The 18,150-nt window shown below is 38.4% G+C and overlaps 1 protein-coding gene across 2 annotated transcripts in view; it reads left to right on the forward strand.

Annotated features, from left to right (window-relative positions):
• LOC113659566 (AT-rich interactive domain-containing protein 1B-like) overlaps positions 1-18,150 on the forward strand; it is a 207,936-nt gene that overhangs the window by 28,168 nt on the left and 161,618 nt on the right. For both annotated transcript variants that reach the window (XM_027172441.2, XM_027172440.2), the window contains exon 2: positions 2,826-3,020. In XM_027172441.2, coding sequence (XP_027028242.2) covers positions 2,826-3,020 — 195 coding nt within the window. The remainder of the gene's footprint in view (positions 1-2,825; positions 3,021-18,150) is intronic.

Consider the following 18,150-nt stretch of genomic DNA (forward strand, 5'->3'; position numbering starts at 1 on the left):
TGAGGTGGAGCTTCTACATGTCAGTTTGTCCAGCACATCCGACAGATGCTCAATCAGACTGACTTGAACTCGTTGTCATGTTCCTCAAACCGTTCCTGAACAAATTTTTGCAGTGTTTCAGGACACATCATCATGCTGTATGAGGTCACTGCCGTAATCCTTAAGCCTGTTTGTTTTTCCGTCTTCAGCTTCACTACAATCACTTGCTGCATAATATACTCTCATTCTAGCAAGATAATCAACGTTATTCACTTTACCTCTCAGTGGATTTAAAGTTATGGCTGATCGATGTACCTATAAACCTATCACAATCTAGCTATTTATTTAACACCAACGCAGCACAAGCAATGCCAACCTAATACTTTAAAACATTGGCTACATGTAAGATACAGTAGATAAACTCCATATAGACATGTGGGAGTTTTTGTTAAAGACATTATGCTAGTTAACAAGTTAACTAGCTGTTAAGCCAAGTAGCACTCAATAAAGCTTAGGCTGCTTATTATAGCTGAAATCTGTATAGCAGTCATCCGGGTGTAATCCTGTAGCTGTTTTTGCCACGGCAGCGGTTTTTACAGCAGGCCGCATCATGGTGTGCTGAAGTGGCAGTAGATTAGGCCTGGGATTTCCCTACATTTCAAATAGACCGATTGGTTCTGCTGCTGCTGCTGTTTCTGCTTTGCTGCAGTTGCCCTCATCTCACTATCTGCAGTCACTTTTACTCCACAAACATCTAAAAAGGTTCTTTTCATCTGTAATGATAGCCTGTGTATCGGTCAGACCATTATGAGAAGAGGCTGGAGTGACTGCTGGGAAATGCAAATAGGCAAATAAGGGAGCATTTTCTCCTCAGAAAGCATCTCTTCAATCTGGGGGATCTCCAAGCTCACTTCCTGTTCTGGTGTCAGCAATAAGATTTGCTTGTATTCTGCTTGTGTATTCTGTCTTTTTTCTTTTTGGTTCAAAGCAGTTCCTCTTGAGCAAATGCCTTTACCGTGTCCCATATCACCAATGGCACAGTGGCCCACATTCCCACTTTCATCAGCGCTGCCTTTTAGCTGCTGATACCTAATTAACTGTGCTATATATTTGACTGGATAGTCCAAAGCTGAATTTTACACGCTTGACTATGTCATGACTGCTAATTGTTCAGAGCTCAGGTGTAGTGGATTAGAACAGTGCAACTGCATGGGTAAAGTATTTATGGACAAAACGTTTCAACATAAAGGCTTAGTGTGACAACTTAGTGTGTTATTTTTTCCCCCAAATACAGGGCAAACCTGGTCTGGATGCCTGGGATATGCAGATTTCATACAATAGGCATAATAGACATGAGAAAGAAAAAAAAAACTCGACTTACTTCCTGTTAACTATTACAAAACAAACAAACAAACAAAAAAACAACATTTGTTGTACATGTTCCTTATTAGGTATTTATTCATAATAAGTCTCTCCACTGTTTATAACAATTTAGAATCACAAAAGACACCTTACAGTGATGCATCCCAGCTCAATGCTGTAAACATCATTAAGCTGTAAACAAAGCTAAGAAGCATATGCGCAATACATCGCCTTCATGTTAGATATATCAAGGAAAAATGTTTGCCAACAGCGGGGTCACAGACAAAATATGCTAAACCAAGGAACTATGTGGCTACAGACTCGTTACCTTTATCAAGAATTCACATATTTGTTTGTTTCATTTATTCTGTATCAAAGCAGCTTAAAAATAAATAATTAATTAAAAATACAAATAAAAATGAAAAAGCAGATAAATAAATAAATAAATAAATAAATAAATAAATAAATATGTAAACAAACAAACAAACAAAAAATTAAATAAAATATATAATTTTTTTATTTTAATATTTTATTGATTTATTTTTAAGCTGCTTTGTGACCATTGTTAAAAGCACCCAAACCGCATATGAACACTTTGGGGTGCTGCCAACTTTAATTTTAATTGCGTATTTTAACTCTAATTTTAAAAAGTGGCAGTTAAAGTGCTTTTTTATTTTTATTTTACCACAGAGTGGAGTTGTTTTTTTTATCCCAAACCTAAGTGAGTAGATGTGGGGGAAATTTGGCTGTATTATATTTTGGTCATAATGCATTTAAAGGAATTATCAAAAACTTGTTAATATGCTTGTGGGTGGAAGTAAATACTCTATACTGCTATACTCTCTCTCTCTCTCTCTCTCTCTCTCTCTCTCTCTCTCTCTCTCTCTCTCTCTCTCTCTCTCTCTCTCTCTCTCTCTCTCTCTCTCTCTCGCTCTCTCTCTCTCTCTCACACACACACACACTGCACACAGACTATAAATGATTTTAAATGCAGTAAAAGTTTTATACAATTGAACATCATGATAAGTCAACACGGAAATATATGTGTGCGTGCGTGTGCGCGTGTGGAGTTCACAGAGGCATTCATCATCAAATATCCAGTGCTGGTATTGCTTAGGGATGCAGGAAAAGATCTGCACAGTGACTCTGACTGAAAAAGACAGCAGGAACAAATGCCATAAATCATCTGTGATCCAGCAGGCTGGCGCACTCACATCAGACCTGACATAATCCACCCCGTCATGGATTCCACACTTTGGGTGACAGATTAATGTTAACCTGACATGCCGGAATTTTCCTGTTGACTCACTGAGTCATGAGGACGGGTGGGTGGGTTGGGGTTGAGTGTTTAGAGAAGTGGGGGGGACCCTAAAATAAATCTAAAGCGCCCCAGGCAGGAACTGTCTACTCATATTTTTTTCACCTTTTCAGATTCGCCGAGGTTTGAGGCTGGTTAGATGAATGCAGCGTCTGTCTTTTTTCAGGTGGGCTCTATGGACTTCATGGTGATGAAGCGCTCACAAATGTATGGGATGAGCAGCAGTCCATACTCTCAGCAGCAGCAGGGTGTCCCCTATCCCAGTCAGCCGTACGGATCTCCTTCTCCACACAGATACCCGATGGCCATGCAGGGAAGGGGACAGATGAGCATGGGCACGATGCCATATCCTCAACAACAGGTATGCTTTTATTAATATTTATACCACAGCATTGTTGAAATCTCAACTCTTATTGGTCAGAAGGTAAATCTAAACAAAAATAAATTATTAAGTGTTTGCAGTGTGGTAGTAGGTACACAAAATCATCAGACATGTCCGTCGTCTCCGGTGTCCATCCATCATGTTTTATTTCTTGCTCATAATAGAATTTATTTAAATACAATGTTTTACATGAGGGTGTTACCATGTGAGAAACTTATTCTTTGTCCGAGACAATTCAAGAGAACATTCATTTACTCTTATATATTCATCTTATCCTATAATTTGGTTGATCATCCTGTCACTCAGGCAACAGGGGACATTTTTCTCTGTCTCTGTCTGTATATGAAAGGCAGAACAGAAACATTTACTCATGCTGCACTCAGATATCTCTCTTTAACCATATATATATATATATATATATATATATATATATATATATATATATATATATATATATATATATATTATAATGAAGTTAGATCATGTAAGATTTGTTTTTAATTTCACGTGAGGTTTTACGTCCCATTGACCAATTTGCTGTGTTTGGCCTTCTTGGTCCACTAAAGCTGTCTGAGTTATTCTGAGCTTCACTCCGTGTCCCCCTGCCATGCTGCTATATTTAGCCAGGCTTGTTGCTCATAGATTTAATATGTCTCCAGAGAGCTGTTGGCACACAAGCCCTCCTGCTCCCAAGAAAACCTGACCTCTTATAATCCCTACCAAGATGAGAAAACGTAGAAGCTGTGAAATAACAACATTTTTTTACTACAAAACTAAAGGAAACTGAGAAGAACCTGGTCAGCTTAAGGAACATTCATGTAGCATGTGGTTTATCCAGCAGTTTGGCACGAGACCGTTGCTGATCTTGGAATAATGTCAATGTTTGCTTACTCATGTCAGTGTTTGGCATTTGTCCCTCAGGAGGATTATCGTTTGTATCTCTGATTAAAGTTAGACCTCTAATGAGTGATATTTTGGCTTTGACTGCATTGAGCACTTGGCAATGTCTTCGAGGTTCTCTTCTGATCTTCACAAAGACTGCTTCAGGCTGTCATTTGGCACCGGGTTGTACCATTTAAATTCAAGACTGGAGTCCCGAGGAAAAATGAACTGGTGCACCCATTGTCTTACAGTTTATTGAATTTACGGAAAAGAATCATTTGCACCGTACAGTCGGTTGCACTGCAGCTGTGGAAAATCATTAGTTAAATTTGTTTGGTTATTTACGTTCTTCAGAGTGTCCCATCGATGTGAAGTAAATTAAGATAAAAACACTGTCTGTCCTAACAAACGAAGTGCTTTAAGGAAGTCATTTAAATAGAGTGTGTGTCTGGTGAGAAATAGACATGGATTTGCTGTGGATGGGTGAGTGCATAGTTTGGTACTTTCAGACCGCTTGGACCAGCAAGAATAGATTACGTCACCGCCATCTGACAGTGACCCCGGTGACCTCACTACTGCTGTCATCTGCTCCCTGCTGTGCGAGTGTGAGTGTGTGTGTGTGTGTGTGCATGTGTGTGTGTGTGTGTGTGTGTGTGTGTGTGTGTGTGTGTGTGTGTGTGTGTGTGTGTGTGTGTGTGTGTGTGTGTCTTCAGCATGGCACAAGACAAAGCTACACAAGACAAAGCTAGACACTCAGCCTCTGAATGCAAATTCCCTCTTCAAAGCCGTAATTTATACAATACCTTTGGAGTAAGCAGGTTTAGCACTTATGCTAGCTCGGAGGTGAATGTGCATCCGCAGAGCTTTGAAAACTGAATAATCAACTAGAAGGTCGTGGATCTATGGGCAGAGATGGAAAATATGACAATATTTCAAAAACATTTTCACAAAATTGGAGGTAATTGGATTTTTAGTTGTATTTTAGGTATAAAATGTAGGCCTGTGAGACAATTTCACCAGATTACATAAGATTTAAACCAAAATAGGCATGGCTTAAACTAGAAGATGTTTCTTTTTTGGCGGGGGAAAAGCATGTAGAAATGCAGAAAGAAATGTAGAAATACTGCTTCTGACAGTATCTCTATCTCAGCTACAGAATTTGTTTTTTTAATGCAGTTATCACTTTGCTTTATTCACAATAGTCAAACTGTTCTGCTACAGAGCCATGCTCATTCATTTATACTTTTATATTTTTTAATATAGTTTTCCCTTGGCTTGTACACATCATTATTTTTCTATTTCTATTGTAACAATGTTTATTCGATTTTTAATATTTAATTTTATTATTTCCTTTTGTTTTTATTTTATTTTATTCCACTTCTGTCACAAATGGATCAAAAAGAATGTCACTACATTTCCTACTGTGTGCATTTATGTATATGACAAATAAATAATTCTTGTTTTAAATCGCCTCAATAAGGTTTAAACCATGCACAGGATGAATGAATGAATGAATGAAGGAACGCTGTGAATGTATCACCCAGCGTATCAACTCGGGTTTCATTTTAATCAGTGTGTTTTTTATTTGTCTTTCACTTCATATGTAGCTGTTTAAATGATCTATTTATTTGAAATAATGGGATTTATATTTGATTCCATTATTATAAACCAGCGATACGTCAAACCAACTTATAAACGGCCGAAACCGTGCTGTAATTTCTCACGCTATCAAAATCACACCATCACTCCAAACCCATGTTTACTGTATAAAGAATATTCTCAGCATCCTGCCTTCCATGCACCTCGTGCTGTTTTTAAAATATTTATAGTGAGATTTTAGTCTCTCTACTGTGAACCTCAGGTTTTTCCTCTTGTCTGAGTGATCCACTAACTTCTCAGGATATGATGGGAGAAATTTCACCTCTCTGACCAAGACACGCATGCGGCGAGTCTGATTTCACAGGGTTAGCCACCTCAGAGATCTCACCATCCATGCTGCTGTACATCAAGCTGCTCAAGTGAGCTGCAACAGGACAAGAAACCTGTTCTTTTCCTACTATAGATCCTAGAGTTTTTAGTGCTGAATATCACACTCAATTAGAGCAGTACCCGGTTTTTTTTTTCTCTCCAACTTCTCATTAATTTTTGCTGAATGATGAAGTATACATGCACCAGCCGTGCAGTCATCTACGGAGAGAAAATTAGGCCTTGGGCAAAATTTTTAAGATGCGCCGAATTAGACAAATGTCTCGTGTTTGTGTCAGAGTGATCAGGAAATGGAGAGCAAACAGAAGGGAAGCAACATGAGCGCCCGCACTGATGACAGGAGTCGGGCTCTTTGTTTGGAAGTGGAATGAACTTGAAAGCAAAAGGCCTGCCAATTCCAGTGCAATTTCCTGTGATGTCAATGTTGGCAGACAGAAAGGAAAAAGAATTTGAAGGCAACATTAGCGTTTGATGTGCAGAGAAGAGAGAGACAGCCAGTGAAATGAAAGAGGGAAAATGTGTCAACAAGCCAGGAAAGGGACTATTACTGGCTGCTGCTGCTGCTGCTTCTTTCTTGCCCATTCGCCTAAGTTAATAGAATCCGACCATTACACAGGAGTGGAAACGTTGTCTTGTTCTCCGCTGTTCTTGTACAATAACAGCCTGGGCCATTTTAGTTTGATTCTCTTTGAGTCTGCAGGCTGAGGCCATCGCTGATGGGTTTTTATTGAAAGAAAACCTGTGACTGCATTTGTACACGCTTCTTTCTCCACAGGTGTGACCTTGAAGCATCACGGCACCGGGATCTTTTCTCTTGCGAAAACACTCCGAGGTGCCAAAACAAACAGAATCTTGCTTTCTCATGTGTGTAAATAAGCACATTTAATATTAATAATTGCTGAATTAATTAATGGGATTGATTGTATGGCTTTTGTATAACATTTACAATAACCCCAGACTTTAAGCTTGCTGAGGCACTTTGGGCTTGAGCTTTGTTTTTTTTCCCTCAACCCCCGGCATGTTTATATGCCGTCCTCTGGAAAGATGCCTCAAGGTGTTAAGAATGTGTCCGCTTTTTAAAAAGTTTTGTCATTGCAGAACACATTCAAAGTCCATTCATTCATTAATTTTCTACAGCTTAAACGAACTTCTCAGGTCATGGGGATCCTGTGCTTATCTCAGGCGTCATCGGGCATCGAGGCAGGATACACCCTGGATGGAGTGCCAACTCATCACAGGGCACACACACTCTCATTCACTCACGCAATCACACACTACAGGCAATTTTTCCAGAGATGCCAAATCAACCTACCATGCATGTCTTTGGACCGGGGGAGGAAACCGGAGTACCCGGAAAAACCCCGGAGGCACGAGGAGAACATGTAAACTCCACACACACAAGGCGGAGGTGGGAATCGAACCCCCAAACCTGGAGGAGTGAGGCAAACGTGCTAACCACAAAGCCACCATGCCCCCACATTCAAAGTTGAAAATGCTAAAACTTTTTAGAAACATGACCAGCAGCATTAGGTGTCTTTTTTTTTTTTTTTTTTTTTACAGTAGGGCATCAGCTCAAACATGGAGAACCACGGCAGTAAAAATGTAGGAAGACATGTGAAAATAAACATTTCTAATAATTAACTTCCAATATTCCAAATTTTAAGAAACAGTTGCTCAGACAAAGAAAAACGATATCCCACTTGCATGTGGCTGCATAAAGTCTCATACAGTAGCAAGGGAAACTGTTTCTTTCTCCAAAGCTTCAGTACACAACCATTTTAACTCTGTTGTTCAACCAGTCATTATTTCCATCCATGCATTTTCTGTAGTACTTCTCCTACACAGGGTCACAGGGAGCCTGGAGTCTATCACGGGGGATTCAGGGCACAAGACAGGGGACACTAACATACACTCACATACAGAACTATGGACAATCCAGAGATGCATGTCTTTGGACTAGTGGAGGAATCCAGAGTTCGCAGAAGAAACCTCTGGAGCACTTGGAGAACATTTTAACTCCACACACTCACACACACACACAAACACACAGAAGGCAAAGGTGGGAATCGAACCAACAACCCCATAGCTACTACAAATAAAGGTTATCTAGCTACAGAACTAGGTTGGTTAGAGAACAGATAGTGCAAGTGCATGTAGCTGCCTTTTTTTTAAAAATACATTTACTGGCCACTTTATTAGATATCGATAGACATTGTTCATGCACTTATCTAATCAGCTAATCATGAAATACATGAACGTGTACAGTTACGTGTCATGAGCTTCATTTAATGTTCACATCCATCTTGAGAAAGGGAAATTTATGATATCAGTGACTTGAACCGCAGCATGCTTGATGGGTTAGTTTGAGTGTTTCAGAAACTGCTGATCTCTTGGGAGATTTCACACATAACAGTCTCCAAAGTTTACACAGAATGGTGCAGGAAGGAAATAATCCTGTGAGTGGCAGCTCTGCAAGCTGAAACTCCACAGTGATAAGAGAGGTCAGAGGAGAATCTCCAGGCTAGTTCAGACTGACAGGAAAGGGTAAGATAACTCGAAAACAACCACTCTTAACAGCCATGATGAGCAAAAATGCAGCTCAGAATGAACAATATGTCAAAGCTTGAGATGAATGAGTTACAACAGCAGAAGACTGAATCAAGTACAGGCTCTTAACCAAAATCTGCATGCATGAAATTTCTAAACAGACATTTTGACCTGGGAAATAAGAAATACATAAATAAAATCAAAAGAAGACTTATGTAGCCTTGAAATTGTAGCTGGTGAAGAATATATCAGTGACAGGATCAGTTTGTCACTAGAAATCCCAATGAGCATCAATGACTCTGTTGACTTGTTCTTATTTGTAACTTTTCTTACATTGGATTTTTTGGTAATTGGAAATATTTTTGTAGAAAAATTCCAAAAAGCAAAAACAGCTTGGATTTTTTAATCACACAAATGCTTCTTCTTTTATATATATATTTTTTTACACGTTTTTACATCAGACACGATTTTACATGTTCTTACTCCAGACAAGTATTTACACATGGTTTTTTTTAAACGTTTGTACCTCACATGTGTTTTTTACACATTTTTCCCTCAGACGTTTTTTTACATGTTCATACCTCAGACATGTTTTTACACTTTCTTACTCCAGACATGTTTCTACATTTTTTTTTTTACATTTTTACCTCAGACATGTTTAACACAATTTTTTTTTGCATGTTTTTACATTTGTTTTTATACTTTTTACCTTAAACAAGTATTTACAATTATGTAGCCTTGTAGGGTATCCTAGTTAGCTTTCTGACACTTGTTTTTTTTCCACATAAATGTTTCTATTTTCAAAGTAAATGATGATACTAGACCCATTTCTGCTCTCCAAGATGCCCCAAGTGCTTGTTCATAAGTAGCTAATATTTGAAGGTGTTTTATTTGATTACTAAAATTCTCTGTAAGGTTATCAACAAAGGGGAAAAACATCTTGCACTGAAATATAACACTTTTCTGCCTCATTGTATATTAGACGTGTGGCGATAAAATAATTCATTTATTTACACTGATTGAAAATGTTTGATGAGTTGATTTCCATTATGCCGGTGGAAGTGAGCTCCAGTGTGCTGGTAAAAAGGATCATCCAAACAATTTTTTTAAACATGCTAGACAAGAGGACTTTGAGGTGTGTGGTAATTATATAAAAGTGATCACACATCTATGATGTTCATTATTTTCCTATAACAGTGCGCGTGTTGGGTTTTTTACTTAATGTATGAGACATTTTATTGTATACAACATAGACCTTTATTAGTTTAGTTATATCTGTGTTTAATTCTATTGTTGTGAATAGTATAGCATTTATAAGTAGCTTTCATTTGGTCCAGTCCCAATATGTAAAGATAAATAAAGGTAGCCTAGTGTTTATAGTGTTGGATGATCGGAGGGTTGTGAGTTTGAATCCCAGGTCCACCGAGCTGCCACTGCTGGGCCCCTAAGCAAGGCCCTTAACCCTCAATTTCTCAGTTGTATAAAAATCAAAGTCACCAAATGCAGTAAATGTAAATGGGCATAGTACAGTTCAGGCAACGTGAGAAGATATGTTGCTTTGCTATGTAAGTCTCATCACTAATCTTTAAATAGTTTGTGATTCACACACCTTAAGAAAGAAATAACATTTAATGTACTGGCTTTGTTTAGAGCTTGCAGCGTAAACATCTCAAAATGTAATACGTTAGAAAATTTCACTTTTTTTTCCATTATATGCATTTTATGTCCCAAAGTTTGTTGCTTCTAATAACTTAAACTTTAAAAAAAAAACGAATGAATCTGTTGCTGCGCTTCATGGGGATGTGGTTATTAAAATAACATTTGTTCCCCACAGACAGGAAAGCAGCAAACCCGATGAAATACTGCACAGATAACACTTCTGCTTTCAAATCATAATATTTCCATTAAATCCTCAAAAGTTGTTTGGCTGCGATGTGAACTCTGCTCACACAACTCATGGCTTTTTTTCAGATGTCATTATGTGCCTTAAAATTCAATCCACAAATTAGAAGGTGTGGTATTTGACTAGTAGAATGTGGCCACAGAAATGCTCATTGCTTAAGAGTGATTAACCGAGACGGCATACAGGATGCAGGCTGCAGTGAGCTAGTGAGCCTTTATTTGTCGTTATGTGTATTAGTTCTGTTCATGTACTGTAGGATTGTATTAAAGGATGGATTGCATTTCTACACTGATAGCTCGAATCCTGACAAATGCAACATTGGGGTGTGGAACAGATTAAAGAGAGGCAAAACTTTTTATAGTTAAGGCTTTGTTTGATTTTTAATGATTTTAATATAAAACCAACAGACATGTGTGTTTAATTATTAGAGCAGTGTTTGCGACACAAAAGACAAATAATAAATATGTGTTACTCTGTAAATTACTGAGTACGAAGGAAGGCAGGAAGGAAGGATGGAATGAAGTCTTTTTGTACAACTTTTTGTACTTTTTCTTTCCTCTTCAGTTTAAGGTTGTTATGTCAAAATTGCCTTTATTTGACATATAACACTTGCATTCATGAGATTTACACACCGAGTCATATGAAATTAATATTTTTTATGTCAGACCAATAAATGTTGACACACACATAGAGAGAGAGAGAGAGAGAGAGAGAGAGAGAGAGAGAGAGAGAGATCTCACTAAGGACGGAAGGAAGAATTTTTTTTTTATTAGAGCTATCAGATTATTGTTATTATGAAACTGTTTTAGCCCTGTTCCGATTTATTTATGATTATCTCAGAATGTCTTCCAGTAGCTGCGTCCTCACAGTAACAGCCAATTCACTGTCAGCTGTTATTAGCAAGTGTCACAGGTGTGAAGGTTGTGTCGCTTGTGGTGTGTCAATTAAAACCACAAATGTTACAACACACATTCACACTTTGGGGTGATTTAGTAAAACCAGTCCACTTACTTGCAGGTTTGTGGACGATGACAGGAACCTTGCAGAAACGTAGAGGGACAGGGGACAGTCTGGTAGTCAGGTTGCTTGTCCTGTGGGACCTGAAATGACTGAGAAAGTCTGTGTTTGGGATCAGAGGCGAAAAATAAATTCTCTCCCTCAGAGTTGCTGTATTCAAACATGTCCTGGGAAATGGTCTGTATTTTAACACATGAATCAGCCCTACCCTTTGAGTTTGATTTTTTCCCCCCTTTTTTGCTTGCTCTTGGCCTTGGAGTGAGGTCAGGAGTTTAATGGGGAAAACATTTGAAGCGGTGGCACTAAAACCCAGAGCCTCAGCGAAAGAGCTGGCGCATTTTAGAGCACATTAACCCTCGGCACCTCGGCGGCCTCTACTGAAAACGAAAAGGGCTAGCGTCGAAATGATGAAAAAGAAAAAGGCCATTTGAGAGCAGAGTGCTGTCGTTTGTTGCCATTGATTGGACTGTGTAAATGGCACGGTGGCCTTGATGCATCAGAGTGCTGAGTTAACAGAGCTAAGCACCGGGCTGGTGAAGAGGCTGTGATGTGGCCACAACAGAGACTTTTGATTAAAGGAGAGCCATTATTAGATGAAGAGCTGAGATAAAATGAAGTCTCTGGTTGTAGGTTAAAGTTGATTCATTTTATCCGAGTCCCTTCTGGTCATTTGTTTATCGTTACAGCAATTTACGTGAGTGAATGGTGTCACTGAATGGCAGATATACTAAAAAAAAGAACTTGTTGTGCACCATGTCCCGGCGTGATCCCGACCTGCTTACGTTATGATAGTAGCATTTTTCTCCACAGTCCCTTTCCCCTTTCATACATATTAAAATTGTTTTCTCTCATGCACAGATGATTTTTTGAGGCCGCTGCTCCTGACAGCACAGTGAGCTGTATGTGTGAGTGTGTGTGTGTAGGGAAACGCCATCCCACTTAATGTTGCAGCCGCGTCTCTTGTTAACATGCCTGCGTGTTCATCTGTGCCCATACCGTCTCTTTGTTTGATGAAGCTCTCCAAGGGCAGCTCATTCTTGAAGTGTCAAGTGGCGCACACGCGCGTGTGTGTGTGTGTGTGTGTGTATGTGTGTGTGTGTGGATAGGGAAAGGAGATCAAACATGCCAGACTGGGCTCAGTCACCTCACACCAACAGCGATGTAATCTCTCCCAGCATTTATCGTCATGTCGGCTTCCATCTCTTTCAGGCCTCCTAGCTTGTGTATGTATGTGTTTGTGTGTGTTTGTGTGTGCCATATAAACAGTGGCCATGAAAAAGATCTAGAATTATTATCTACTAGAGTTAGGATCTACTACTTATCTTTCCAGTCTTTATGTGGCTAGATTCACTGCTACAGCAGAAACTTTTTTAAGTTGCACAAGACAGAAATAAAGGCCTTAAAGGCTACTGTATAGACACATTTGCAGGGGTAAGTGGTAGCTCAGTGGTTAAGGCTCCCAGGCCCCCATGCAAGGCCCTCAATCCTGAATTGCTCAGCTGTATGAATGAGATAAAAATCTAAGTCGCTCTGTGTAAGGCTGTCTGCCAAATGCCAAATAAATGTAAATGTATATTTTCTCATGGAGGTGTCCTGGTCTGGCAAAGCCATTCCTATGAAGACACATTTAAATCTTTTGCCAAACTACAGTCTTTATTAAATGGAATTAGTTTCAGTTTTACATTGAGTTAGACTCAAAAGTGAAAAAAGAGAGAATTGTGTTCAAAAATGTCATCATGTTGCAGGAGCATTGCAGGCGTTTTGACATATCTTTGATCAGACTGACTGTTTTTTCTTCTGTGTTTATTAAAGTGCACATGATTGCCTCATGCAGGAAGTTTACTGTACACTATGTACAGTATAGTAAGTTGAGTGTCGATATTCTCTTGTCTGGCGAACCACATCTTTCTTTGCACTGCCTGTGCTCTCAGTGTAGCTCTGACGCTGGGCACACAAGCATACTAATGCTGATATGCTGCTCTATAGTCCTGTCATGCCTGTTTAGGCTGTTTAACGCTCTAACATCTCTCTGGATGGCTGGACCCATATGTCATTCGGGGAGGGAGCGTGTGCTCTGGAGCTGGTCCGACACACAGCGAGCTGTGGTGCTCGATACGAAAGTTAGAAAAATGCTGTCTCTGCTCTTCGGGCCCATTCTATTTACAAGCACAGGCAACAGCTCCACTCTTTCTAAGCAGAGTCAGATTACAAACACAACAACAGACAGGTCATGGTGTTGCTTTGCAGCTGGGATTTCTTTTCTAGAGTGCTAGAGGAACATGGATGTCAGGTCTGCTCTGTGTTGATGGGTTGAGTTGGAAACGTGCCCGTCATCTCCTTGTCCATGTTTGTATCGTACCATAGGCTAGAAACACACCTGGACAGTGAAGTGAACATGCTTTTGGAATTGACCCTGACCCTCCCACCGGGACAGTCATTACTGTTACACAACAAAAATGTAAGTGCTGGTAGCTACAGGCCATTGTATATTGTTATCATGCTTCATGTTTTTTGTTTAGGTTTTCAGCAGTGCTTGATTTTCATAGCTATCCTTTGTTTATTTGCTTGTTTATTGATTCATAAGACAAACTGTGTTCTCTGTCTCACATGGACACTTGCTTTACCTCAGTACCTCATACCATTCTGTATTATGTATCAGGTAAGATTTTAAGACTATCAGCACTGTAATCTACCAGGTAAGTTGACAAAATCATTTAGAATTTAGGTTTGAAACTTTTCTGAGATGTTTCTTTGAACATAGGGATTATATAACATAAAAATTATTTAAATTGTTAAGCTTTCCTGCACTGATGATATTTAATTAGCATGAGCAAACTAAAACACTGATATTTCAGAATAGCCAATAGGAATCTCTGATATTTCAGAATAGCCGATAGGATTCACTGATGTGTCAGAATTGCTAATATGATTCACTGATTATTCAGAATAGCCAATAGGAATCGCTGGTATTTCAGAATAGCCAAAATGAATCTCTAATATTTCAGAATAGCCAAAACGAATCTCTGGTATTTCAGAATAACCAATGGGAATCTCAAATATTTCAGAACAGCCAATAGGAATCTCAAATATTACAGAATAGCCAATAGGAATCTCTAAAATTTCAGAATAGTCAATAGGAATCTCTGATATTTCAGAATAGTAATTAAGAATCATTAATGTGTCAGAATAACCGATATTGTGCTGCAGGGATGATGTGTTGTTTAGGCCAACCTGGAAGTGATTGTCACTCTGGTTCCCTCAGTAAAAGCCAGCAGAATTTTTCCACTGTCTCTAGCACATTTTGTTCACCAATATAATCTTCACATATGAACACAAATGAAGGCATACATTTTTAAGCCTAAATAGACTAATCAGAAGTAAAAAGGCTGAAGTTATAAAGACTATAAACGAACTACACCACACACAGTCGCATGATGATGACAGCATCACCACTACTAAGCTTTCAACTCTTTCAGTCTTTATTTAATACCATTGCCTGATAAGTGCATTTATTAGTATAACCACAACCAGGCTGCAGCAGATGAGTTTTCCTGTTTGACATAATGACATTTAATGTCCATAACAATCTCTGTAGTCTTGTTTAGCTAATTGTCAGCAACTGCTTTTTTCATAAAAAGCTTTAAAATATCAGGAGTTGGGTTTTACTGAGTGGGTATTTTATGTGGAATAAAAGATGAAAATATTTTGAGCTTGTGTTAACCACATACCTCATTTCAGGCTTTGAACCACAAAGCCATTCACAAAAATTAACTTAACAGAATAAACTAACAGTAAAAATGTTACTGAATTCAGAAGAATCAGAAGTGCAAAAATGTGAACTCATATCCGGGTTTTAGGACTCGTTCCTGCAGCAGTCTATAGGGATCACCAATGTTTTGGAAAATATTAAGGGTTACCGATGTTTACAAAGAGCCAATAAGGATCCTAGATATTTCAGAATAACCAATAGTATTTAATGATTTTTTGGAATAGCCAAAAGGGTTTACTGATCTCTCTACACATAGCTTGATCATAATTTATCATATTTTTGTGTCAACCTTACTCTAATGCAACATGATAAGGAGTAATATAAAATCCATTTATTACTGCTAATACTTAATTATCTATTTTCATTGTTAAGCAATAATGCTAAATGTGCCTCTCTCAAGGTATCCAAGACTCCCTGGCATATTGATCCTTGTGTGTTTTTGCTGAGAATCAGTACTGCAGCTGAAAGCAGACAGACCAACAAGTGTCTCATTAGGCAAAAGGAGATGCTGCGGAATCAGATGACTTGGCATTGGGGTTAATAGCCTCGCTCGGCTCATGCCAGCAGCATGGCTTCATTCATTACAGCATGCATCCAAGCAGCTTTGCTCATCATGGCTAACAAAAGCCCTCCTTCATTAAAGAAATCTCAAAATCATTACATTAAAACATGAGCGATGATTGCACACCCGATATGTCAGCCACACGTTTGTCTGCAGCTTGAACGTGGTTAAGAATGTTTACGTGAAATTAGCCTAAAGGGAAAGGGCATCACGTGACTAATGTTCATGTTATAATCGCTCTCTTTAATCAGCTCTCGGTATTGGATCAAATCATTATTTGTCGAGCATAAGCAGAAACATATGGAGGCTATGACTGATGAGGATAGTGCCCTGTGCTAATAATACTTGCAAATGCTTTGAGAAAAACCTGGCAACGTCATGGCTATCAGTGGTTTCACAGCAATTTCATTCTTAAAATAATTCTCAATGCCCTGGTGGTTTGGCCGTCGTGTAAGAGAGGAGCCGTTCAGCCATCTACAGTAACAGGCTCCATTGAGCAACGCTTTGCAGTCGCTCCAGCCGCAATCGTCTGCCATGTCAAATGAGTCACAGCATACGTTTTGGCTCGCACAGAGGAGCATTGAACTAGAATGAAATAGAAGCCTGGCCACATGGCTACAGCACATTTTCCCTGCCAGAGTAAAGAGCGTGTTCGGCCCATGCCGTGCTGCAGCAGCTGCTCATCAAGAACTGTTGCGTAAGCAGGAAGAGGTTTAGGAGGTTGGGGAGGTGGAGTGGAGGAGGGGGTTATGTGAAGTGTAATGGTCCCAGCTGTGTGTGATGGTGAGCAGGCCACAAGAGCAATCATACGTTCCCAAGACAACATGAGCTTTCTAGATCCACTGGACCACTTCTGTGCCATAACACATCATTCAGCAGTGTTTTCCTCCATGTGGCTGATTGAAGCTGAATATGGCTCGATCAAGTAAATCACTGCACATGACTTAACTCTGATATCAAATGAGTTTGAGATTTTTTTCTTCTGTATTTCTGAGCAAAATACAGTTTTCTGAGTAAAAAAATTCTGAGTAAAATTTTTTCACATGTAGCGTGATAAATAGCACATATTTAGATGTGCACAAATATTTACAGAAGAACAGATTTCCTTTGAAATCTCACTTTACTAAACTACTAAAATGCTAAAATTTAATTTCTGCACAGAAATAAACCTTGTTTTTCTCCATCCATTAGAAAACACATTGTCCAAAAGAACTGTACCTGTATTATGGAAATCCTAGCAATGCCTACACTTCCTAAAGCATGCAGAATATTATTTTTTTTTTATGTAATCTACCAAAAGTGCCTTACGTTTTATTACCAATGAATAAATTCAGAGCTTAGCATTGGGTTATATATGAAAAAGCTAATAAGAGCTAGCTATTATTAACTGCTATAAGGGAATAGCACTGTATGGTTTTTATTTATTATTTATAACGCCTTTATTTTTAGGTCTCTCCTCTTTCCTATCTCTCTGCTTCTTAATCCGTGTCTTTGTTTTAATCAGTGTGTGGCAACAAACTTGTAGTATGATAAAGACATGTTTGTAATTAATCCGTTTTTTTTTCTTTCTTATTTTTTTTATGATCATCATATAATGATGTGTTTGTCCAGGATATTATAACGAGGATTTTTTTCATAGCGTGCAGCTGTAAGTAAGAGGTATGAAACATGGCAAAACCTGCAGTGTTGAAAGAACATCTACAGTGCTTCTGTGCAAATAAATACTGCAGGGGTTAATTCAACACTGTAGGTGTTCATTCATCACTGGGGATTTGACTGGGTTGTTTTTTTTTTGTTTGTTTAATAATAAAATTGAAAATAAAAAAGGAGATAAAATGCTAGTCTTTTTGTTGTTGCTTTTCGGCATTGAATGTTTTTGTCATGTTAGACTCCTCAATTTATGGCTCAAGTTATTTTTTTTCATGTTTTTACCTCAGACGTTTTTTTTTTAAACTTTTTTTTACATGTTTTTACCCTAGACAAGTTTTTTTTTACACATTTTTACCTCATGTTTCTTTTTTTACTTTTTATTTTTATATTTTTACCTCAGACACATTTTTGTTACACGTTTTTACCTCATGTTTTTTTTTTTTATTTTTACATTTTTACCTCGGACTTGTTTTACCCCAGACACATTTTTACACATGTATTTACCTCAGAAATGTTTTTTTCCAGAGGTTTTTACCTCAGACAAGTATTTATGTTTGTTACCTAGCATTCTAAGGGCTAGAAAAGTTCCAAAAACAAAATAATTTTTTGTTTTTTTTTCCACACAAATATCCTCGAAGTAAATAGTGATATCTAACCCATTTCTGCTCTCTGAGATGCCACAAGTGCAAATAAGCATTTAAAATTTGTAGGCATTATCTTCAACTGTAAGGTTTAACCTTACATTATCTGTAAGGTTATCCAACATAAGGAAAAACAAACTGAAAATCCTGAT

Source organism: Tachysurus fulvidraco, chromosome 12, assembly GCF_022655615.1.
Source record: "Tachysurus fulvidraco isolate hzauxx_2018 chromosome 12, HZAU_PFXX_2.0, whole genome shotgun sequence".
NCBI classification, from domain to species: Eukaryota; Metazoa; Chordata; class Actinopteri; order Siluriformes; family Bagridae; genus Tachysurus; species Tachysurus fulvidraco.